This window comes from Apteryx mantelli, chromosome 17 (assembly GCF_036417845.1).
Source record: "Apteryx mantelli isolate bAptMan1 chromosome 17, bAptMan1.hap1, whole genome shotgun sequence".
In the NCBI taxonomy this organism is placed as follows: Eukaryota; Metazoa; Chordata; class Aves; order Apterygiformes; family Apterygidae; genus Apteryx; species Apteryx mantelli.
This window is the reverse complement of record NC_089994.1, coordinates 5764140-5787658: the sequence shown is the minus strand read 5'-3', so window position 1 is coordinate 5787658 and position 23519 is coordinate 5764140. Positions and strand designations below refer to the sequence as shown.

At 53.5% G+C, this 23519-nt stretch overlaps 1 protein-coding gene and 1 long non-coding RNA gene across 4 annotated transcripts in view; one reads left to right on the top strand and one right to left on the bottom strand.

The window, feature by feature from the left end:
• TBX5 (T-box transcription factor 5) overlaps nucleotides 1-8497 on the bottom strand; it is a 44336-nt gene extending 35839 nt beyond the window's left edge. The window contains exons 1-3 of one of the 3 annotated variants that reach the window (XM_013939714.2): nucleotides 8441-8497; nucleotides 3198-3373; nucleotides 1200-1294 (exon numbers count right to left, since the gene is read on the bottom strand). In XM_013939714.2, the coding sequence (XP_013795168.1) occupies nucleotides 1200-1294; nucleotides 3198-3344 (242 nt within the window). In that variant the 5' untranslated portion in view covers nucleotides 3345-3373; nucleotides 8441-8497. 3 annotated transcript variants of the gene reach the window in all.
• LOC136993557 (uncharacterized) lies at nucleotides 7444-13689 on the top strand. Its single transcript, XR_010885928.1, has 3 exons — nucleotides 7444-7563; nucleotides 9644-9740; nucleotides 13600-13689. It is a non-coding gene; the product is annotated as an uncharacterized lncRNA (long non-coding RNA).
• Nucleotides 13690-23519: the final 9830 nt, after the last annotated feature.

Here is a 23519-nt window from a genome sequence, read left to right as displayed (position 1 = left end):
GAGATTTTTTTCCCCTTCCTCTGACGAGCCCTTGGGTAGTGGCAATAATGCTGTTTAATTTAAAAATCGCGACGAAAAGAGCCTCTCTCGGGTTGCCCCGAGTTTACTGATGGGACTCGAGAGACTGTTTTACTGGGTCTCGCTGGCTTAGACACTCTTCTGTTTAACAGTCCTCCAACACATTAATATTAAGGATAATGTTAAATCGCCTCAAATGCACTCAAAAGAGTATGCCTTCATATATAAATATCTATGGATCACGTTTACTAAGCCAGTCATGGAATCGATTACACACAGTCCCAATAAAGTGGGATTTGCAAGGCTGTATATTTTTTTACACACCCACGCAGACAAACACACACGTATAGAAAGTGTATCTGGCACAGTTAGATACGCATGCTATTTATTTGCGGATACATCTATCTATGTATCTAACGGGCTACACTATCAGTATATAAACAGTAGCTTAAGACCACATATACTTTTAATGGGGTAGTGTGGGTGTTCTGGATATATTCGCCTCAAAGTGCACGTAATAAACAAGAAACCTCTAGAAAGAGGGGAAGGCGTTGCAAAAATTGCAACAGGACAAAGCTGCTCCTTTAATTAAAAGTAATAATAACGAAATCGCCCAGCGAACTGCTCGAAACGAGATTAGCTTTTGGCCAAGTGGTTGCAACCAGCGTTTGCCTGGAAAGCTTCCAGCGGCCTGAAATTGGAATTAACGATCCCACTGTTCTGGTTAAGAAAGAAGCCAGAAGAAACAATTTCTTCTGGCCGCAGCCGCCCAGGGAGGGCTCCCACCCGGCCCCGCAGCCCCCGGCCGCCGCCAGCCCCGCGGGAGCGGCGCCGCCGCGCAGCCCCCCGCGGAGGGAGCCGCGGCCCGTGGGCGAGCGCGCACAAAGGCCGTGAGCGAACCCGCGGCCGCGACGCTGGGGACAGAGCAAGTGTTTGCACCTTGTGTGCGTGTGCAGACACGCGCAGACACGCCGCTGCGGACGCGCACTTGCGGCACCTCCCCACGCGTGTCTCCAGGCACGCAGCCGGGTAAACGCGTACGGGAAAGCCTCCCCACGAGCACCCGCAGAAACGAGGACAGGTTCAGACACACAGACACAAAGAGGGACGCGGAGCGCGTGGGTCGCCTTCCTCCCGGGAAGAGGAGGCTCCGCTCTCCATCGCTTCAGCCCGTCTCTTACCTTCCAGCCTTTGTTATGATCATCTCGGTCCCCACTTCGTGAAATTTCAGCCACAGCTCCCGCTCGTGCAAAAACACTTTTATGCCCTCCATGCCCTGCAAAGGAGGAAGGCAAAGCATCAGCTCCCGAGCTCCCCGCAGCCGGGCGAGCGGCCCCCGCGCGGGGTCCAGGGCTCGGGCGATTCCCGGAGAAAACCCGCTGTTTTCCCAGAGGTTTTGCAAAGCTGGGTAGGGAAGGGGGTTTCAGGCCGGAGCCTCCCATGCCGAGCCGAGGGGGCTCTGATGTAGGATCCGGAGGCCTCGGGCCTCCCTAGGAGGGAAGGGGCAGGGGCCACCCGGCGGGTCCTGGGCCCACTCCAGCCTCCACGGTCCCCAGCCCGGCTCGCCGCTGGGAGAAACACCCCTCTGCTTCGGGCCAGATCCTCAGCTGGTTTCAGGAGCCAGCTACAGGAGGTTTACACCCCTCTGATGCATGATTTACACCCGCCGACTCTCCTACTTTTGTAGGATGTAGGAACAAATGGGTCCCACGCACACGCGTTAATGTAGGTGATCGCCGCTACCCGTGTACGATAATTTTATTAACCCCCCCAGTCCGCACCCCAGAAGTGGCTGATCTCCTAGCGGGACCGTGTCGGCGGTTATTATGCAGGGGAAGTCCTGTCACGACACAGTCCTGACAACAGCGCAGCTAGCACCTGCATTCTTCAAACCTCCCCAAACAGCACCCGCAATAGCAAAGCGACCTCTGCTCCCCGCAAAACACAAAACATGTTTCCCCCCGCAGCCCCCGACCAAACGTCCGGCTAAAATCCCCCCTCCCAAATGCATCGTGGCTCGCTTTCCAAATCCGCACGGTTCCCCCGGTTCGGCTGCCTGCCCCCGCCACGCGCGAAAACACCGGCACACGCTGCGCCTCGGCCGCCGTGGGCATGTCCACGCCTACACGGACACCCGCGGGGGCTCTCCCTAGCACCGGCACCCGGCCTGGATTTTCCTCCTGAATATTTATCTGCGTGGAAATAAGCGGGGCTCTGCGGGGAGGCTTCCCCCGCGGCGCCCCCCGCTCCGCAGCCGCGGAAAAGCCGCGCTCCGCTCCCGCGCCGCTGCCGGCGGCTGCTCCGAGCTGCGGAGCGCCGCGACCGGAGCCGGGCTGCGAGCGGCGGCGGACGAGCCGCGCTGCCCCCCGGCGCCCTGGCCTGCTTCCCTCGGCAGCGGCGGGGTCAGCTGCCAGCCGCGGCCGGAGGCGGCGTGGGAGCCCACGCGTGCCCCCAAGGAACACGCAAGACCGCGGGGACGACTGTGCGGCTGGAAACTGGGGGAGACCCGCACCCCCGGGGGGCTGGGAGAGCGGCTGCGCCGCGCCGCGAGCGTGGCCGCCCGTGTGCCCGGGCCTGTGCGGAGGTCCCCACGCGTGACAGCGGCGCGCCGTTGCGGTCGGGCCGCTCCGCGTGTGCGGGGCTGTGGGGGGCTATACGCGCGAGCGGCTTTGTAAATATTTGTGTGTGCCCGTGGGTACAGCGCGTATACATGTTTAGATGTTATATAGACACGCGCGGGCGTTCATAACGGTGGAGGTAAATATATATATATATATGTACGCGAATGTGGTTGTGTGTGTGTTTGAACGCGTTTTTGCATAGCAGTGCGGACGCCCGTGTTTGTACATGCGGGTGGAAATGCGCTGCGGAAATGTGCGCCTATCTCCGGTATTTTGAGTGCGTGCATTTCCACGCACCCCAATAGACATGCATACAGCATTTACCAGCACGTTGAGGACTGACCACCACCACGGATAATAATAAAGCAGGAATAGAACTACAGCTTTGATAAACAGGTAAGAGTTTTCAGTCCCGTGGGGCCTAAAATGACTCATCCCTGCCCAGAGCAGGAGCAGAGACACAGCTGAGCAGTTATTGGGGGAAAAAAATCCAGAGAAGGGGAAAAAAAAGAGCGAGGGGGGAGAGAAGAAGGAGCGTATTCGTGCCCAGGTCCTTACCTGCTGGGTGAAGGCCGCCTGGGGAGAGGTGGGGGACTTGCTGGTGGCCCCCAGTTGAGTGTCCTGCTTGCTTTCAGCCTGCAGCTCTTTGGACTCCGAGTCAGCCGGCGTGGTCGGGAGCCCAAAGCCTTCCTCGGTATCCGCCATGTTACGAGCTTCCTTCGCCGAATCCCCCGCTGCAGGCACACATCGGGGAGAGAGCAGAGATAAGAGACACATAAGTCAAAGCTGACGTTTAATAAAATATATATACACATATGCACAGAGAGAGAAGGAGCGCTGGATGCGGCTGCTGAGGCAGCCTGTCCGACAAACCCTCTCTGCCCGCGACTCACTTCCAGCTGCCTGGGGAGGGAGCAAGGCCCTTTAACTTTCGGTGAGGGAGAAATAAAGACTTTTATTTATTATCGCGGCCCGCAAGGGATGATAGGATTTGGGGTGGGGGAGGGGAGAGGGGAGGCGGTATTATTAAACGCATCTTTTGCAAAAGGTAAACAGCATATTTCGGCTGCCCGCCCGGGAGGCCGTGAGCTAGGTCTGTCTGGCAGGACGGGGGGAGGTGGGCGCTGGGGTGCTGGGCTGGGGCAGCCTGGTCGTGGACGGAGCAACTCATCACACAACTGCCTTTTTTCGGTGCAGCGTCCGGGGCGGACGGCACAGCCTTCCCTGAGCCTTGACCGCTTCCAGAGCCGCGGGCCAGGACCGGGCTCGCTGCAGCCGAGGTGGCTTAAAACATCCCCATTCCTGCGAGGGAGGTGGGAACTTTCACCTCCCGGTTTCAAACAGGCAAATGCTATTGACACGTGGTGCAGGTTATATAACCTCATTTTCAAAGAAAATTAAACTTCTCGCTGGCGACTTGCACCCCCGCGAAGCGCGACATTTCTGCAAGAGAAGCGTTTTCTCTCCCCCCACCCCCCCCCCCCCGCAGTTGGAAGTTGCATGTAAAGCAGCGTTGGATGGACGAGACGATTAAAAAAAAAAAAAAGTGCAAATAAATCAGTCAGTCGAGATACTGTGCAAGGTAACATGCAGCACGGGTGTGTGAGCGTGGTTTGCACTGGGGCTGAAGTGAACTGAGCCATAACATTAGAGTAAAACTGCACTAGCCGAGAAAATAAGCTTAAAAATACAGCGCGGGGCTTACATCTAATGCAAGTAACAACAGTGAGTTTTGAAGACACTATTTTAATGTAGTTTTACAAGCTCTTTAGCCTATCGGGAATAGTAAAAGTTTCCGAACAGCAAAATACGATAAAAGCAATTGAATTATCTGTTAGTTTTTTTGTTCTTAAGCAGTTTAGAGTTTTAGTAGCTTAAAAAAGAATCTTTCTTGCATGTTTCAAAGAAGGGGATTCATTTTTGAAAGGCCAACCATATGGAGACAATATTGTTTTTAAGTACTTGAGAATGTTCTGAAATGAGCTCTCCCTTATCCCTGCAGCAACATTTAAAAGCCATTCTTAAAAAAAAAAAAAAAAAAAAGGCAATTCTCCTTTAAATGTAGAGGAAAAACCGGGAGCGGAAAGGAGGGGAAAGAAAACCGTCTTCCCTGCGAGTGGTGGGCAAGATATACATATATGTGTATATAATTGAAAAGGACAAAAAGCGAAGGGACACCAGCTCCGCACCTCCGCAGCTAAAGATCGTAGAAAGCGAGGGCCTGGCTGCCCGCTCCGCCCCGGCGCAGCCGCTCCGTCCCCGCGGCCCCGGGAAGGGCCGCAGCCCGCGCACACGCCGCGGGCGCGGGGGGCACGCACGCAGCCACGCCGAGACCGAGACCATTTAAGGCTTTCTCTCCCCCTCCTCATCTTTTCCTGGGCTGTTGTTTTTATTTATCTCCCCCCCCCCCCAACACACAGCTTCGGAAGTGCTGGCTATCCATTTTTCATCGATTTCCCTCCGGCTTGGATCTATTATTCATCCCGAGCTGGCAAAGTTAGGGGGAGGGTGCGGGAAAAGGCACGTTTATTAAAACAAAGAGGGACCCAGATATGGCAGCGCAGGGGAGAATGTCTCCAGCGAGCTTCCGAGACGCGCTCCACACGTCGGGGGCCGAGACATAATTAAGCAGATAAAAAAAAAGGGGGGGGGGCGTGAGACGGCAAAAAAATAACCCAACAACTAAGAGCAACCGGCGATCCGTGGCTTCTAATTTTTTCCCCTTTAAAGAGCTTCTGAGAAGAAATGGAGCTTGACAGAACCAGGCCGCGATGGCTGTATGAAAAATGCATCTTGCGCTGCTAAAGTAGCACCAAGTGGGTTTGCAAGGAAGAGAGAGAGAGAGAGAGAGAAAAAAAAAGCCCTCTCCTTTTGTTCCAGCCTGCGCCTGGGCTCGCCCCGCATGCCCCGGCCCCCAGCGCCGCGCACAGCCGCGGGAGCGCAGGGAGCTGGGGAAAGCAGCCCCCCGCGCCCCCGCTTCTCCGCTGCTCTCGAGGCCTTGCCGTTCCTCGGCAAAGACAATATGTGGATAACAATGACCCCAGCCAGCCACTTTCGCTCTCCCTCGGTCACACACACACACACACGCACATATTACAGACACCGACGGACATACATGGCAATGGAAGAGCTGTTACCTTGCTTGTTGAATTCCATGCAATCAATGCATCTCCATATATATGTGTATGTGTATATTTTCCCCCTTTGCAATGGAAATTACAATGGGATCAGGCTTCTCGTGTGCATATTTCCTTTTATTTATTTATTTGCAGATCAGCATGTGAAAACCCAGCCTGGAAGAAAAAAATCTATCCAATGCAAGCCTGCTTGCCTGCTTCTCCCTCTCTCTCTCTCTCCTGCTCTCTCCAAACACTTCCAGGTTGTCAGACGCACTAGAAAGGATCCTGAGACCAAGATAAAGCCCCCACCCCCAACCCTTTCTCAGCCTGATCTGGAAGATACAGTTTTCCCCACCCCACTCTTCCTACTCCCCCCTCCTAAAAAAAAGACAGAGAGAGAGAGAGGGAGGGAGGGAGGAAGAGGACGAAAGAGAGGAAAAAGAAAACAGCACCCCCTTAAAAAAAAAGAGTTTCGGGCTGACAGCAGCCGCTCCTCCAGGCAGGTTTGCAGCGGGCCGCCGCCGCCGCCGTGGCTGCGCGGAGCCGGGCGCGTTGCGCGGCGCGGCGCGGAGCGCGCTGCGGTGACGTGGGCTCGTCCGGCTCCGCTCACCAAGTGCCGGGACCCACCGCCCAACCAGCTGGGATCCTGCTCCGGAGAGACTCGCTCTCGCACAGCCCTGCCTCCCCACCCCCTCCGCCCCCAAACCTCCTTTTCCAGCGTATTTTTCTGGCCGGCAAACGACAACAAGACACAAAGACCATCAAATTCACCAGCAACTCCCCCCCCCCTTACCTCCTTCCCCGCTCCCTCCCTCTTCCATCTATCTCTCCCAACCAAAGAGAAAATTCAGCGCCTGGGAATATCCCCCCCCCCCTCCTCCCGCACGCCACCTTTAAATAAATCGCTGGCTTCCCCAACCTCACACCACCCACGACCCCCCCAGCCGCTCCTGCCCTCAAAGGCAGCCCGGAGGTGTGTTTAAACCAAACTCCATCTACATTTGTTAATACTCTCGGAGGCCTTGGGGAGGGGGAGGGGAGGAAGAGATCCCCTGACCCAAACGGACTCGGCTAATCGGTATAACCTGCAAAAAGATGCCTGGGGATGAAACACGGCGGAATGGGACTGAAACACAGTGAAGGTGGACGCTGGTGTGTGTGTGTGCGTGTGTGTTTGTGGCTGTCGTCCCTGTCGTCCCTGTTGTCGTAACAGCAGAGGCACCAGAGAACCTTCATCCACCGCCCCAGCCCCACTCCATCCTCTTCCTCACCCCCTTGGACCGCTTCTCCACCCCCACCCCCCCCCGACCCCAACCACCACCTTCGCCGCCAGCCAGCGGGAATGCTCGCCCCATTCCCCGGCGAGAGCAAAGATATACAAAGCTCCGAGCCTCTGCTATATTCAAATAATCAAGCCGTCAGCGAGGAGCAGGGATGTGGGTTTATCTGCATCTTCCTTCTCTCCCTCTCCCTCTCTTTTTAATGTATTATTTTGAGGGTAAAGTTGAATAGGTCAGCGCAGGGTAAACAGCCTCCCTGTCGCATTCTGCAGTCTGAAGAGAACCAGATTGGCGAGGCGGATTTTTGATAAGACTTGGAATAAATGGCATGGTTTAGATCTGCTCTGCCCACCCTCCTCCTCTTCCCCCCACTCTCTTCTTGCCCTCCCCCCCCCCCCAATCCCTTCTCCCTTTTCTGCCTCTCGGTCATTTCTTTCGCATTTCACGGAAGTTTCGGCAAATCAGCTATTGCTCAGAGCTCTCGCAGGGCAGAGCGATAACACTGGAGCCCTCTGAAAGTTTGAGGTGAGGAGAAAACACTTGGGCGAAATGTCTGTGTGGGTGAGTGTCTATTTTGGGGGGGGGGGGGGACGGGGTGCGTGTGTGGGTGTAGTTTGGCGTCTCCTAAACCCTCTTCGTGTGCACGCTAGCGCAACAGCTACTTGAGAAGAAACAGGGACCTGTAAACGGTTGCAAATAATAACAATAAAATAGCTGCACTTGTAACCACAGAGAATAAGCCAGAGAATGCTACTTAAACAAACAGAACAAAGCTTGTCCCATATTTCATTATTTTTCGAGGGAAACGAGACGTGGAGCCCTTCCAAACACAAACAAACGAGCGAGCAAATCGTGCGTTTCTTCCCCCGCGGATAAGGCGAGCGCTGTCGGAAGCAGCCCGATCTGTGGCCTTGGGGCGAGTGTGCGTGCGGCGCGTCTTGCGAACCCCTTTGCGATCGCACGGTGCGGCTCTGAGAGGTGTGAGCTGAAAAAGCAGCCGATGGCAGGGCTGCCGCGGCTGGGAGTTCGCCCTTCCCCCGGGGTTTCTCCATGAAAGTTCCCAGCCGAGGGGGCAGAAATGCAGGCTCCTGCCCTCCGCTTCTCCCCAGCCTAAACCCCTGCCCAAAACTGCACGCGTGCTCGGAGGGGAAGGCTCGCCCCGCTGTTATTCGGCTTGCCCGAGAGGAGATTTTTAAAGCACAGGTCAGATAATAATAATAATAAACAAAAGCGCAGAGGTAAAAGCTTGCTCCCGGCTGATAGCGAGAGAGAACATTAACCTTCCCTCCCCTCGCCAGAAAGAAAGGCAAAAGTGAAAATCTCCAAGTTGCCACAGCGAACGTTAAACACGGCTACTGCCCACTGCTTCAGAAAGCTCTGCTGTTGCAAAGGAAGCACTCACCTCTTCAATTCCAAACTAGCTCCCAGACGCCTTGAAGACAAGCTGAAAACGATGCAAATAAACCGAATTTATTCCCGTCTGCAGGTTGGGGGGGGGGGGTGAACAAGGAGGAAAAAAAAAAAAAGCTGGGAAAAGGACCCCAAGTCCAGGCTCTCTAGGACTGTATATGTCAAGGCGAAGGAGCCTTCCAGCTAGAAACCGATTTGTGGTCTCAGACAAATTAAATATTACTGTTTATTACCAGCCATACTCCAATAAAATAAAGAGAGTTCAAGGCGATAGCTGCTATCTCACGAGCTTTGCTCCTATAGGACACAGAGACGTCACCAGCCACGCAACTGGCCTATTCTGTCATGGTTGACTGCAGCAGTAATGGAAGGTTAATTTGTATTTTTCTCCTCTTTTTGAGCCCTATCAGTGAGATTCCTGCTTTTTTTGCAAAGAAATCATACAGTGCAATGCAAAATACTGCTAGGCTGACTGTACTTGTGTGTGCACGCTTATATATATATATATATAGGTGTGTGTGCGTGTGTACATACAGATACACACATACATATATTAACACACTAAGATACACAAAGCATGCACATATATATGTACATATATGCGCGCGTGGAGGAGTCTATATTATATGTGAATCTGTATCACACAAGAAGGCATAGAGTCACTGGAAATTCCAGGAAAATCCCGCTCTTTCTTGGAATGAAAAAGCGGGAAATTAGTAGAAAAGCTCCCTGTTCACCAAGATCAGCCCAATTAATCCAAGTGTACCGGCATTATCCAGCTTAATTTTTTTTTTTAAATATGCTATTAGAATGAACAGGAAACTTGTCAAATGAATGTTCAGGCGCCTCTTGGAAGCAAGCACGCCGGGCTATATATAGCAAACGATAACCTGGTTATTTGCACAGATTCAAGTGTGCTTCGGGAACCAATTATTTGCTCTGATAAAAAAAAAAAAAGTAGTAAATCGAGGCAATTATTTGCTAAATCAAATTGACAAGGGAAAAAAAAAACCCAATCCCTCCAGCTCCAGCGAGTGCCTGCAGATGAGCAGCCCGGCGCCTTTCCCTGCCTTTCCCCGCATTTCCCATTTCTCTCCCACCCGCTCCCTCAACCTGGAGTGATTTTGCGATGCGCTCGCGACGCGGCCGCATAAAGATCCCGCAAAAGATGCTAAAACGTTGTTTCCTCCAACAGCAGGAGAGAGGAGGAGGAGAAAGAGGGAGAGAGAAGATCGAGAGCAACACTAAGGAAGAGCGAGAAGTTGCTGCAGGATCTGGACACTGCCAAGATGGTAAGTGTTCACAGCCGGGGACCCCCCAGCCCTGCTCCGGCCGAAAGGGGCCTCAGCGCAGCCTTGCCCTCCCCACGGGGGCTCTCCCGTGTGTATTTCCCTGGTTTTCACCCCTTTTTCCCCAGGCTGCTCCCGGCTCCATTCCCAGCACTGCAGATAAACCCGGCTGAACTGCCTGCCCCCTCCTCCAAAAGCCAGGCCCTGCCGAAAAGCCCCAGCCCCGCGGAAAGCGGCGTCGGGGAGGACGGGCAGCAACCCCCGACGGCTGAAGCCCGGCCGCGCTGCCCAGCTCGGGGCACCCCAGGACCCCTCCGGGGGCTCAGCCCCTGCTCAAAAATAACCGCCATGCGGGGAAAATTCACCGCTAGCGTGAGGATACTCGCTGCACTTTGCAACGCCTTTTCCTTCTACCTGCGGGGAGCCAGGCTGGCATTTACTGCCCAGAGGTGCTAGCGCTGGTTAAGCAGAATAAATCCCGCAGACTTACTCCAAAACGAAAAATAAGTCTCTTCCTGCACGCCAGATCCCCCCATATGTGTCCTGTCAACTCCCCCGGCCCCAGGCAGCGGGGACGGGGGGCATTGCCGTCACCCCTGCCCAGCTCCAAAACAGCCAGCCTGCTCCGAGCCTGGGCTGGGAACCATCTGCTTTCCGCCTTTAACCGGAGCCCCAAACCGCCCTGCTTAAACAAGTTGGACACTTATGGTCGTTCGGATTTTGGGCCGGCAAACACAGCCCAGTATGGGTAAAATCCAAGCAACACGAGCGATACTATACATGGGCATATATATATATATATTTATATGAATGTATATAAGTAAGCATGCACATATGAGTGCGGGTGCACATACACGCACAGTTTGCAAATATACACGTACTCACGATGTCTTTTCCTTGCTAAAGCGTGTACACGTATTTTATATGTGCAGACTGAATACGTAACACGCGTGAGTGTACAGGCGTATAGGTATGTGTGAATGTGCATGTCTGTTTATATGTGGGTGTATATACACAGTCACACATATACACACACATCACAAATAATGTATGTGGGGATATCCGCAGATAATTAAATCGTTATGTACGCTCGCACAACAGCATTTATACGAGTGCACGCCAGCCATGCCCCATCGGTTATACACAGGCGTGAATATTTACATTCTCATATATATTTTATACACACCTTTTGGGTGCGCACAAGTATCAGCCTGGCTACCCGCTCCGCACAGTTCAGCGGGACCGTTCCCGGCCATCGGTCCCTTGAGGGTGTCCAGCTCTGCGGCTGTGCGCTCCCAAAACGCGGTGCGAGTGCACCAGCGTGTGCGCGCCGCCTCTGCGGCTTTCCTCGCCTGCACAGCAGGATCTCGGGGTCTGCAGACCCGCAGGCACAGGCACCTTGGGCACTCACCTATAGGGGTGTGTGTGAGGTGGGGTATATCTGGGAGGGGGGGTCTTGAGCCCTGGCAGCACCTTTCGCTCTCTGTTCCCAGCTCCTCGCCGCTTTCAGGAGCGCAGGATCAGGCCCCGGCAGCCCGGGCCGGCCGCCCTGCCTGGGGGGCGCAGGCAGCGGGAAGCCCCTGCTTTTGGGGGCCGCATGGCTAGAGACCCGCCTGCAAACTTGGGAGGGTGGCGGTCGCCCTCGATATTTCTCCATCCCAGCTTTACCTTGGAGGAAGGGGGGGATCGCAAGGGTGCTGGCATGGAGTGGGGTCGAGATGTCAGCAGCAAGAAATCGTGTCTAGCATGAATTCACTCCCCCCACGACACACGCACACCCTTTAAAATCACTTCTTGCTACGTCTTTACGAAATCGAAATGCGTCTGCATTTCGCCCACAATCTGCTGCTCCTAGTAACAGCACTGCACGGGGAAACAGGGCAGCGCGCATCTGCCCGGCTGGGAGTTTATAAGAAAGAAATGCTTCGGCATTTTTGGCTTTCTAACTACCATTTCTTGCAGAGACTATATCTCTTTCCGACCCCCATAGCAGGAGTATTCTAGGGGGTTTTTTTTGTTTTTTTTTCTTTCCTTCCATTTTTAGACAATTAACTTCCCCTCTCATCCTCTCTGACCAGTTCACCTTTTATTTCTAACTCTCTCTTTTTGGCCGCATACCTCTTCAGTAAAATACGCACCTAGAAAAAAACAAGTATTTTAAATAATCATCATCTCTGGAAGCATTTTGGTCCATTCACTTTTCTAAATTGCCGGAGCAGTGACTCACTGCATTGCTTTGAGGGTTTATCAGAATGATGTTTATGTCAAAGTTACGCCAGTATAGTTCGCGTAGTGTCAGTCTTTCCATTGCAAAACTCTATTTTAGTAGTCTAGAATTTGTGTGATTAGAAGACCCTTCCGGGGTAGATACCTGGGTCGAACTTTTAATTTAATATAATTTTTTTAGTTACAGGTGAGCAGCGCTTTTCTTTTAAAGTTTGTGGTTTCGGGTCCTTTCCCCATCCTTCTCGTTACTTAAAAAAACAAAAACAAAAACAAAAACTTGCGATTAGAAAGCATTTTTTCCCCTTTCAGCCCATTAATTTCCCAGGCGAACTCGAGGCTTTGAAATAGTGACGAAAATGAAAAAATAAACAGACGGGCAAACGCAGGCGGGCTGAAGAGCCCCGCGTTGTGCAGGCACGGTGCTATCGCTCACGGCGGCTGCGCACATGCGTAGAGCGGCCGCGGGGCTCGCCGCTCTCCCACGCGTGGCCCGTGGCGTCGCCGCTCCTGGCCCGGGCGCGGCCGCGCAGCTCTGCCCCTCGCAGGGCCACGGGCTCCGGGTCTAACCCGCGGGGCCGCCGCAGCCACCGGGAGCGCGGGGGGCTCCTGGGGTCCCGTTTTTGTCGCCGGCAGGTCCCAGACGGGCACCAGGGAGGGGAGCAAGGAGGGACCCGTCGACCAGCGCCAGGCGAGCACCATCCCTGTAGCAAGAGGCACCTATTTTTCTCTCCTCTCTCTGCCCCCAAAAGCCCCCCTCCGCCCGGGATGAAATGCAGCAGGGAGCGGCCCGGAGAGCCCCCCCGGGAGAGCCGCGCTCGGCCCTCTCCCCGAGCTTTTCCCTGGGCACTGTGCTGCCCAAGGCAAGGAGAAATTAGGCTGCACTTCGTGTTTTTCCCCTTCCAGGAGCGACTTTTTGTGCTGGTTTCAGGATCCCTATAGGATCCCCCTCCCCGCCCCAATCAATGCCTAATGCTCCCGCGGGAGAAAGGCACGTTATTGATGCCAGAATAGAAACGCTAATCTGCTATTGCCAAACAGGGTGTCAATCAGGGCTTTATCTCGGGCCGAAGGAGAAAATAAAAGCAGATAAGGCCTCCTCTCCAGCCCTGGGAAGAAAGCTGAAGGGGCAAGAGGGGGAAAGTCTTCAGTGCCCCGTGTCTTTGCCTGAAAGTGATCTTGCAATGACCTTGAAAGGGGGAATTGGTGGGGGGGGGGGAGAAGGACCCAAACCCAAACGGCTTGAATCAGGCACTGAAAAACGCTGCCCAAGCGACACCTGTGATTTTTCTTTTCCCTCCTTTCCTATAACACGAGTCGGGACCGGCCCTTAATCCCACTTGCTGTCCGGCTATTTCGGAGAGACAAGCACTTAGCGCAGGGAGGGAACAGCGAAGGTCACTCGCACCGCTCCGTCATCCCGGCAAACCGCGCCGCTTGCTTTCTTCCTCCCTTTCTTTCCAACTAATTTTTCTTTCTCTTTCCTCCTTCCCAATCAATCTTTCCCCCTTTCTTCCTTTTTCCGTTTTCGCCCCTTCCTTGCCCCCGTTCCCTTTCTTTCCCCTGCCCTAAATAACGCGGAGCGAAAGCGCAGACAAGCCTGTCCAATCTGCTATGACTGTATCCTTTATATTAACAGGATACCCACGAATTTCGGGCGCCGAAACTCGGACGGCGTGTGCTCAGCCAGCCCCCCTTCCAGCCCCAGAGTAAGGACAGCAGATAGAAATGAAGAGTAACCTGGGTTTGTGCAAAAGCATCCTAAGAAAAACAAAAACAAAAAAAACCTTTGTCCTCACGGTTAAAATACAGATATATTACGCAAACAACTTCTGAGATTTTTTGCTGATGTTGTCTTCGACAAATATTAATTGCATTAAAAAAAAAAGGAGAGGGAGAGAAGGAAAAAAAGGGGCCTTTCCCCCCAGAGAGAGCCTTTATGCAAGTGGAGGATGAGGACTGGGAAACGCCGCTGCGGATGGGCCCTGGGTGCGCTGCGCGGCCGCGGAGGCAGAACGCCCGCGGGCACGGCCGGCTCCCTTGCTGCCGCGCAAAGGAAATCCATTGCAAACGGGCAGGGACACTCTGGTGTGCGGGAAGAACCGATAATATTTGCAATCAAAGCGCCTCGGCTTTACCCTGCTAGTTGTGTTTAGGTGTCCCCAGCCCATGCATTTCAGGTAGCTGTGCCGGGGAGCTTTCCTGCGCTGAGACAGGTCGGCTCGGGAGCGGGACTGAGAATTTGGGTGCAAATAAATGCTCATGTTGGCACTCGGTTTGGTGAAGCTTATTTTGTATATGCACATGTGTGAGTCCATCTACATATCGCCGTACGTTTATACCTGTTTTTCACGTACGCTAAGCGTTTATGCTGCATACGTGCTCATCTGTTTTGATGTAGGTCTGAAAGCGGTTGCCTGCATAGAAGAGCGTGCCTGCATGCATTTGAGAAGTTGTTAGGAGCTCGTTTCGTGCACATCTGCTTTTTTAGAGGGAGATGTATGTGTTTACCTGCGCGGGTGCGCTTCTACGCGCGTGGGTAGGGCTGTGAGCAGAGGGGTTGTGGTTTTATGCCCTTGTGAGCACATTTTTGGTAGCGTGTGCTTGGAAATCGTTCATTTCCAAAGAATGATTTTTTCAGGGGAAAAGAGCGCTCAAATCTCGGCGCAAAACCCTCCCACGGCAGAGGCGAGCGCTACCTGGCAGAGCCGAGCCCCGCTGCCGCCTCCGGCTTCCGGGCGCAGAAGCCGCGAACTTCCCCGCTCCGCAGCCCGGAGTAGCCGCCGTTCAAGACAATGCCTATTTTCTGTCATTAATAACTCGTTTCTTAAAAAAAAAAATCTCGTTTGGATCCAAGAATGTTTTTTATGATTCAGTTGGACAAGACGGAACACATGTTAGTTTAAGCGGGTTCATGAAATAGCTGTAAATCAAATAAAGTTTACGAGTTTAGCAGGAAATACTGAATAGATGAAAAAAAAATCCACAGAGGTAGAGAACAGCAGGCTAAAATGGTTGGTGGAGTTTGTCCTGCTCTGTGTTTCTCTCTGTTCTCTTGTGCATCTTGCCGATTAAAGGCCTCGAGACCCCGTGTTGGCGCCAAGTGGCATGTTATTAATCAGCTATCCGTAGGTTCAGTCCACATAAGAGAGAAATTTAATCACCAGAAACCAGACCCAACATAAAAGAGAAATCTAAAATCAATTCCCGCCCGTCCCCCACGCACCTCCGAAGCGAGCAGAAGCAATCAAGATCTCTCTCTCTCTCTTTTAATTGCATCGGGAAAACTGCAAAGTTTTTAGAAATTTACCCCGAAGAGCATTTGGGGGGGGGGGGGAAGAACTAACTACCCACCATCACAACGCAACACATCAAGCTTGTCCTTGATCTCACCATAAAAACGTGACGGGGGAGAAACAACCCAGACGGAGCTTTTCATAATGAAGAACAACAACAACAACAAATCACGACAAAACGCACTACTAAAAGAAACGATCTTTGAAGGCGCCCCGAGAAAGGGCCCGCTGAGGAGCGGGTCAGCCCCGGCTGCGGGGCGGCTTTTCGGGCCCCGGTGCCCGGCGCTGCGCGGGGCTGCCGAGGCTCCCGGTGGCGGCGGCTCGGGGCACCGGGGCCGCCCCGGGGGGGCTCCGCCGATAGGCGCCGGCGGGGGGGTGCGCGGCCTCCGCGCTCCGCTTCCCCTCTGTGGAAGTCGTAAGCGCTGAACATCAGTTTTGCGGGGCAGCATTTCCTCCGAAAATGAGAGGAATCCGGCAAGATCGCTCTTCGAGACACGAGTGCCCCGGCTCGCCACGCAGCGGGGCACGCTGCGCACACGGGCTGGCGGAAACACTGACATTTACACAGCGATACCCACCCGCGACAGGCTGAAACGCCGGTCTGAACGCCTCTCTCGCTTCTGTATATAGCCCTGTATCTGGATGTATACTATACATACAGGACGGGGTGCGTATGCAATACCTATATGCAATGCTTGCAGCGCTGGTACCAGTGAAGTGATTTCGCCTGCTTGTCTCTATCCAGCCCCAGCTACCAGGACGAACAAGCAGAATGGGGGGGGTCCTCCCCCCAAACTGTGGTCGGCACAGAACACAGTTCCTTCCTCCAGGCACTTCCCGACCCACCCAGCAGTGCACTCCAAGGTGTTTCGGGTGTAATTTTCCAGATTTTTGGTCAGGCCGGATAGTTAAAATACGAAATTCTTCACCCTCCCCCGCTGCCGCAGTGGCAGAGCAGCCGGTGAAGTTCCCCCTTCCTCCGACAACAGGACAGGAGATGAAACCAAGGGAGAAAGGGCCCCGAAATGTCAAAAACGGGGGCGAAAAGATCCCCTTCGCACCAAAAAAAAAAAAGAGAGAGAAAGAAAGAGATGAAACAAGAGCAAAGTTGTCTTCCCATTTCAGAAGAGGCAAAGGGGGTCGGGTTGCCTCAGAGGGGGTCACGGGTGAACTTCTGGCTAACGCAGTGTCCAGCTGTCCCTGTAGCCCCCCCCTCCCCGGACTCGCTGCAGAGAACCCGCAAACTCACGACCCGCAGCGTGCAGCGCCCTGCGTGGGCGCCTGCCCTGTCCTCCCCGCTCCGCTCTCGCCCTCCACACCGGAGTGACTCCACATATCCCCTCCGGCGAGAAATCCCTCCCTCGCCCCTTCTGCTCGAAACCCCGCACGGCGGGGAGGGTGAAGCGGCGCCCGCTCGGCCCTGCACAGCCAGCGGCAGCGGAGGGGGGGCCCGGGGAGGTGCGCAGGGGGGGACCAGAGGTTTTCACGCGTGATTTTGGCGAAAGGAGCGCCAGGGGCAATCAGCCCGCTGGGCAGGGCTTAATTTCCCGGCCCGGCTGCCGGCCTGTCCTCCGGGCACCGCTCGCCTCCGGACGGGGGATTTGCGGTTATCACCACTCTGCTGCCTGCGCATCGCTCCTCGCCTGCCCTAAGAGCCTGCGATTTATAGTCGTGAAGGGCACACGGAGGCAGGGAGGGAGGCAGGCAGGCAGGCAGACGGGCCCTCCTGGGCTATATTTGGAAAAGAATTTCGAAGCCCTTCCAGCAAATCTGTGCAAAAGGTACCGGCCCGGTGGGAGAGGCTAGCTCCACGGGCTGCCCCTTCCCGAGACACTCGCGTGGGCACCCCACGCTCCGGGCTGCGGCGGTGGCCCACCGCGGGCCCGCTTGCCCGTCCACCCCGGTGCCAGGGACATGTCCCCCTCCCCAGCCCCGGAGGGCGACGGTATTTTTTTTCTTGAAAGAGAAACGGTGCAACAGAAATTCCCGTGTTCCTCCCAACCCCGGGCACGCTCCGGCACGGGCGGCTTTGCTCGCTCGGCCCGGCGACTCCTCAGCGGGACCCACCAACACTTCCCCTCAAAAAAAAAAAAAAAAAAAAAAAAGAAAAGAAAAAGAAAGAAAAAGAAAAAAAAACTAGAAAAGCTTGTGGTGGACTGGCTTGGTTTGATTTTGATTGCCTGATTTTTTTTTTCCTCCACGCTGTATCTGATCGTTTTCCTACAGCCCAAACAGACTGGAAACCACAGAGAAAATAATCAAAGTGCAGCATGTTTTCCCACAGTAGGAATGCGTGTTAGCACTCTCTCCACGTCTTGATCCTCCGTTTGCGTGTGGGTATTCCTACAGAGATGCATTCAGTACGGAGCTTGCACAGATGCGGCGTGCGTGTGCATTCTCCCTGCCTTGGTCCCGGACATGCCTGGACACACGCATGCAACTACAGGTGAGGACGTCTGTATGCATCTGAATATTCACATGTACACGCGGAAAAACACATGCGCAAATGGGCACACAGCCGATTTCTACACGATGCGGAGGACAGGCATGGCTCTGCATAAACGCATGCACCCCCCCAGCTAGACGTGGACCCGTGCTAACATGAGGCACAGCACCCATCCACGCCCGTGGCTGCTCCTTCCCTGCTCAGAGCCGATATCCCTGCCTCTGTCTCGCCACAGCCCCATCCCGCCCCTCTGCCTTGCCCTAGTAACTCATCTGCTTCTCTCTGGTGTGACCGAGCTCCACCTTGGCCAGGGCATGATAAAGCGGGAAGGAAAAGAGAAGGGAAAGGGAAGATTTTGCCCTGCTTAGCGCCGCTATGGAAGGAGCGGGGACCCGCGGCTGCCTCCGGCCGGAGGGGAAGAGCCCGGCCCGGGGCGGGCTGCAGCGAGGGGAGCCGGGGACGGCTCGGGGCCTGAGGTTTGCTCCGGGAGAGAGGGGGAAGGAGAAGACTCGCTCTATGCAAGCAGAAAATGAATTTCCAAAACCCCTCGCTGTCAAAAGCGTCCCGTAACTCCTCCTCTGTCTGCGGAGCGGCTCCTCTCCCCTCCTCCCGGCTCACGCAGCTGTGTGGCGTAGGTAGCTCCAGATAAGTGAAAGTGGTATTTTTATAGGCTGATAAAAGAGACTTATCTCGGCTTTCCCGAATCTGACAAAGATTCCCTAATTGGTCTTTTGCCCACAACAGCCTCCCCAGCCTGGGTGCCGGCATACGCTATTTTCAGCCGCCAAAAGGGGGTGTCTTCGCCGGGGCCCCCTTCGCTACTCCCCACCGGGGAGATGTTTTCCCAGCAGCCCGGACGCACTAACCAGCCTCCCACCCTGCCTTGGCGGGCAGCGCCCATAAGCCGGTTATTGGGTCTTTACACGACACCCAACACGTTTTATCAGCTGGAAAAAACTTGCCCAGCACGTGTAATGCGTGTTCAGGCAGGGCCAAAACCCTCTCTTATGGACGGGCAAGGGGTGCAGATGCGCACAGGTTTTGCAGCCATCCTGCCGGATGCGCCCCACCGGGTGGGGTGAATAAATGGAAATTTAATCCATAGGATTAAATACAAACCAGGGAACAGCAAGCCGAGACCACCTTTTTTTTCCCCCCATAGCTTCCCGGCGACACCGGGTCCCCTTGAAATCCGGTAGGATCGTCTCGGAGCTGACCGCCTGCGGCAGCATTTTCACCGCGTTTGCCCGGTTTGCCACAGGCACCCGCCGCGACGCCCAGGCTGGCACCCTCGGCCCCCCCTTCCCCCGCCGCCCAGCGAGGCCCGGCGGACACGGCACCCTCGGCTGCCATCGCAGACCAAGCCCGGCTCTGTTGCACGCATCAGCTGAGCTATTTTTCCTCCTGGCCATTTTAGTCACCAGGCTACCAAAAAACCAAAGCGCTTCGGAAACACATTTATTTCTTAACACCCAGCCCTCGCAGCCAACTCAGATCACAAGCCTTGAAGAGAGCCGGAAAGTTGCCCGCTCAACTTACTTGTCGGTCTGCATTTTATTTTATTTTCCTGGGGAACAGGGGAAGAGGAAGGAGGAATTAACGGCCCATCTGACCTATCAGTGGTGTACGCACATGAATCAAACACAATCAAAGAGCCCAGTGTCAGCGTTAGCCTGACCCCTACGACTGACTCGGTGCTTCTTGCTCAGCAAGGCCTGTTCTGGCCAGACCAGCTTGAACCTCTCCTCCGGGCTTATTAATGGCCGACGAGCTCCCAGCTTGGCCCAGCTGGTTTTGGGTTACAGTCTGGCGCAGCCGCCCCGTGAGTGCGGGGCCCTCCGGGAAGGACCGGGCTCTGCCCCAGCCCCCAGCCCACAACCCGCATGATGGCCCCACTGCTTTAAGTAAAACTCATCTCACTGCTTAAAAATGTCCAGTGAAAAGAATAAACCGTGGACAGCAAGAAGAAGTGTGTGTGTGGGGGGGGTTGTTTGTTTTTGGTTTTTTGGGGGGACGTGCACAGAGACCTGGGAGTTCTGTTCATGTCTTTTGTCACTCCCCGATTTTGCTGCATGGTTTCCCCCAAGTTTTTCCGTAAGGAAAAGCAGCTGGTCAGGTCCCCTGAGTCCCTGCGTGGGTGGGAGCGCGGCTGCAAGGCCAAGCCCCGTGGGAAGGGGTGAAGACCCCGGCCCAGCTCGGCCATGTGGCCGCTTGGGACCCGCAGCCCATCGATGTGCTCCAGCACCCAGCCTTGAGGCTCAGCAGGTGCCGAAGCACGGAGGCATTAAACCTCTTTAAGGTCCGTATAGATTCCCCAAACCGAGCCTGTGTTCAGGGATCTTCATAAACAGGGGGCTTTGGAGCACGCCTTTAAATACTTTCGCTCTCACAAAGAGGAATGGACAGAGCCCATCAGCTCGTTCCCAAATCAAGTCTCCAAAAGAAGAGCCTAGTCTGTCTGTAGGAACTGATTCCGATACGAGTCTTTTGGAAAATATCCCGTGATCTCCCTTCTCAGTGAACTTTCCCCAGCCCCAAGAGAGGCGCAAAAAGCAGCAAGTGACTCTCAGGAGGAAAAGCTGTGCAGCCGTTGTTCTGCAGGAGCAGTCCCAGAAGGGGATGTGCACGGTCCTGTCAAAGTTTCAAGTTCAGCCTCCGTTTAAATGTCATTTTTAATGGAAATAGTGCAACCTCCTCTTCTCCTCAACTAGTCCGACCTGGGCTATTTTTATTACTTTCATGCAAGCTTTTACTTAACACTGACTTTTGCTTTTAACCTGCTCCTTTCATATATATATATATATATATACATATACACACATGCACACATATATACACACATATATATAAAACGTCCTATTAAAAAAAATAGACAGCCACCCTCTCTCAGCTATGCTTGGCTTTTCATCAACTTTAATGGGTTAGCTATCCTTTATCCTTTTTGCAACTAGATGAGCTCACATGGGAAAAGCCAGCACCCACAATCCTTTTCCTTGGGGAGAGGATTTGCCACCTGGGTCAGCTGGCACTGCAGCCTTCACCTTTCACAGGAGCAGCCTGGCCTGTCTCTGCCCCAGCTCGGAGCAAGGACCACACTGCTCCTGGCTTTCACCAGGTGTGAGAATGGAGGCTGCAGCAGAGCTACCTGCTCCCAACCATACCTAGTGCCAGAAAACTCAACACGCTCAGAAATTAGCCTGAGCTTCCTGAGAGTGAACTCAGAGGGAGGCAGGCCCTGGATGACAAATGGGAACAGATCCAGGGCCAGGAAGAACCATGAGCACACATCCCTGTTTCGACCAGTTGCCCTGTCTCAGATAAGCACTGACAAGCGTGCCAAAAAAACCACTGCTGCTCACAGCACTCTGCCAAAGGTTTTCTGCCACCAGATTTCAGCGGAGCAGTTGGATTACCAATAGCAATCACTGTCCAGGCTGCCTGCGAGTCACCATCCTCTCTCCTGTTGCCAAAGAGTCTCCTTAGCACAGTCAAAGCAAAGGGTAGGTCCCTGGGCTGGAGCAGGGAGGACAGATTCACTGATGACAAACACTGCGGTGGTATGGCTACAACCTCAGTCTGTGGAAGTCCTTAGTTGTGGTCCCTCCTCCCCTGCTCTGACTTGTTCTCCCTTGGCTGCACCAGGGAGGACTCTCCGGCATCCATGGAGCTGAAAATCTTAGTTTCCTGCATGGATCGTCACAACAAGGACACAATTATGGGACAAGATCAAGAGAGTTAGGCAGCCACTTCAATTTCAGTGGGATGGGCTTTCTGAAACTCTGAGCATAACAACTGTTGCCCATCCTATTTGGTAGCTTCTGAATTAGTTTGATGGTGTCTGTGCAGTCCCTAGTGCATAAGTGTCCTTATTACACCATGCAGTCTCAAGGCCAGCAGCACTTGCTGTCCCAGGCAGTCATCCAATAAGTTGTGGCCACAGACTGGTCATGTCAGCCCAGATCCCCCAACCTGGCAGAAAGAGCTCTGCTGTGTCTAAGACACTTGGCAAAAGAGCATGGGAAGTCCAGGACTGATTGTTAATTTGATGCAATTTTGGGCTTTTTTTTTTTTTTAAACGCCTGACGTCCCATCTGTAAAATGGCAGAGTAGCCTGGTGTCTTTCATAATGTCACTACTTAGTCCTAAAGGCTTGGATAGGGCAGATGCTTTGAGATCCCCTGGGGGGGATCATCCACTGTGGAAATAGGGGACTTCAGCATTATGTGGCTTTACCAAAGGATGCAAGACAACAAGTAAGCGTCTAACCATTTCTTCACAGCCCCACTCTTGATTCTACCCAGAGCATTTAGCTGGCTACATAAGAAAGGTTGGATATTCAGCAGCCCCTCTCTTTTGGGGCAGTATTACTGGGGAATGATATAAAATCCATCTGCTTCTACAGATATGGTCAAATTGCAGCCCAGATAACCCCCACTGCAATTGGTGCCATTGCCAAGAGCAGAAAATCAAATCAAAGGGAACAGAGAAGAAAAGGAGTGAAACTGGGTTGGGATTGCCAGAAACAGAAGCAAATTTGCCTTGAGAACAAGTCCTTCAGTATCCATTAGTTGGATTTAAGTGGTACTTAGGACTTTTACAAGCCTTGTGCATTGGAGTGAATTTTGCCCGAGGTAGAGAGTAGCTGCATTATGCAAACTCAGCCAGGACAGATGTACCAACCCTGGGCAAGGTTCCTCAGGTCATGATTTTGACTAAACTTCCCAAAAATCTTTGTCTTACTTTTCTAAGACTGAGATTGATTATGAGCCACAAGTTTAATGAACTGTAGCTGTCTGGGGATCCTGGCAAAAGAAAAGCAGCTCTAGAGAGTAATATGTCTTACCCCAAGATACATGGGGGTCTACAGAGGGGCCTCCATCTCGAACCAGTCACGTTGTGCTGGGATGGAGGTACCTAACTCACTGCAGCATTTCTGCAAAAAAATATAGACTTTCAATTTCTACTTCTATGGGAAGTCCTTAGCACACATTTGGCGCAGTCTACAGGATGATGATGACAATGTGTTTCTCTTAAATAAAATCCAATTTTAAAGAGTACATGTGCAATTACTTTGGGTTTTGGCCTGTATTCAGGAAAGAATTTCCCCTCAGGTCAGATTTGGCACGGACTGGTAAGGTTTTCTTACTTTCCTCTGTAGGGTGGGCCATGGTCCACTTCCTAAGATCAAGATCATCTGGACATTTTCACCTCACAATTTCCCTGCTACTGCTGGGACCTGGGACACTGGCAATGCCCTTGATCTCTCCTGCATGTTGGAGTTTTTGTGGCTTTTGGTCTTTTGTACTAACAGTCTTAAATTTGTTATAGGGTGTTGGGAAGTGTTTTATGGCCTGCAGTGGATGTTCTGGGGACCCCTCTGGATTAAGCAGCTGTTACATGGTCACCTGTAATCATGAGCGCCTGCACTCGATGACGCAGGTGGTCCCTTTTCACACTCTGTCACCCTCCCTTATCTTTTGGTAGCACAGGTCTGACATCAAAATACAAGGCAGTTACACACACTGTATAGTCACGTGTGACATCTCTCCTTTCTTTTATTTGAAGTGTGATGCATATAAACCAAGGTGATAGGGGATATTAGGATAATAAACAAGACAGAAGTCCTGGGGCTGGGAAATTATGAAACCTGGGGTCTGCTCCTGTCTTGCCACTAATGAATTGCATGGGACACTTCAGTCCTTCATGCCCCTCATTTTGCTGCCCCACTGCAGAGGCGACTCATCTCAGGGAACATGACTGCCTGCTGTTCAGACGTGTGACCCATGCTGGTTATCCCAAGATCTATCCCTAGTCAAG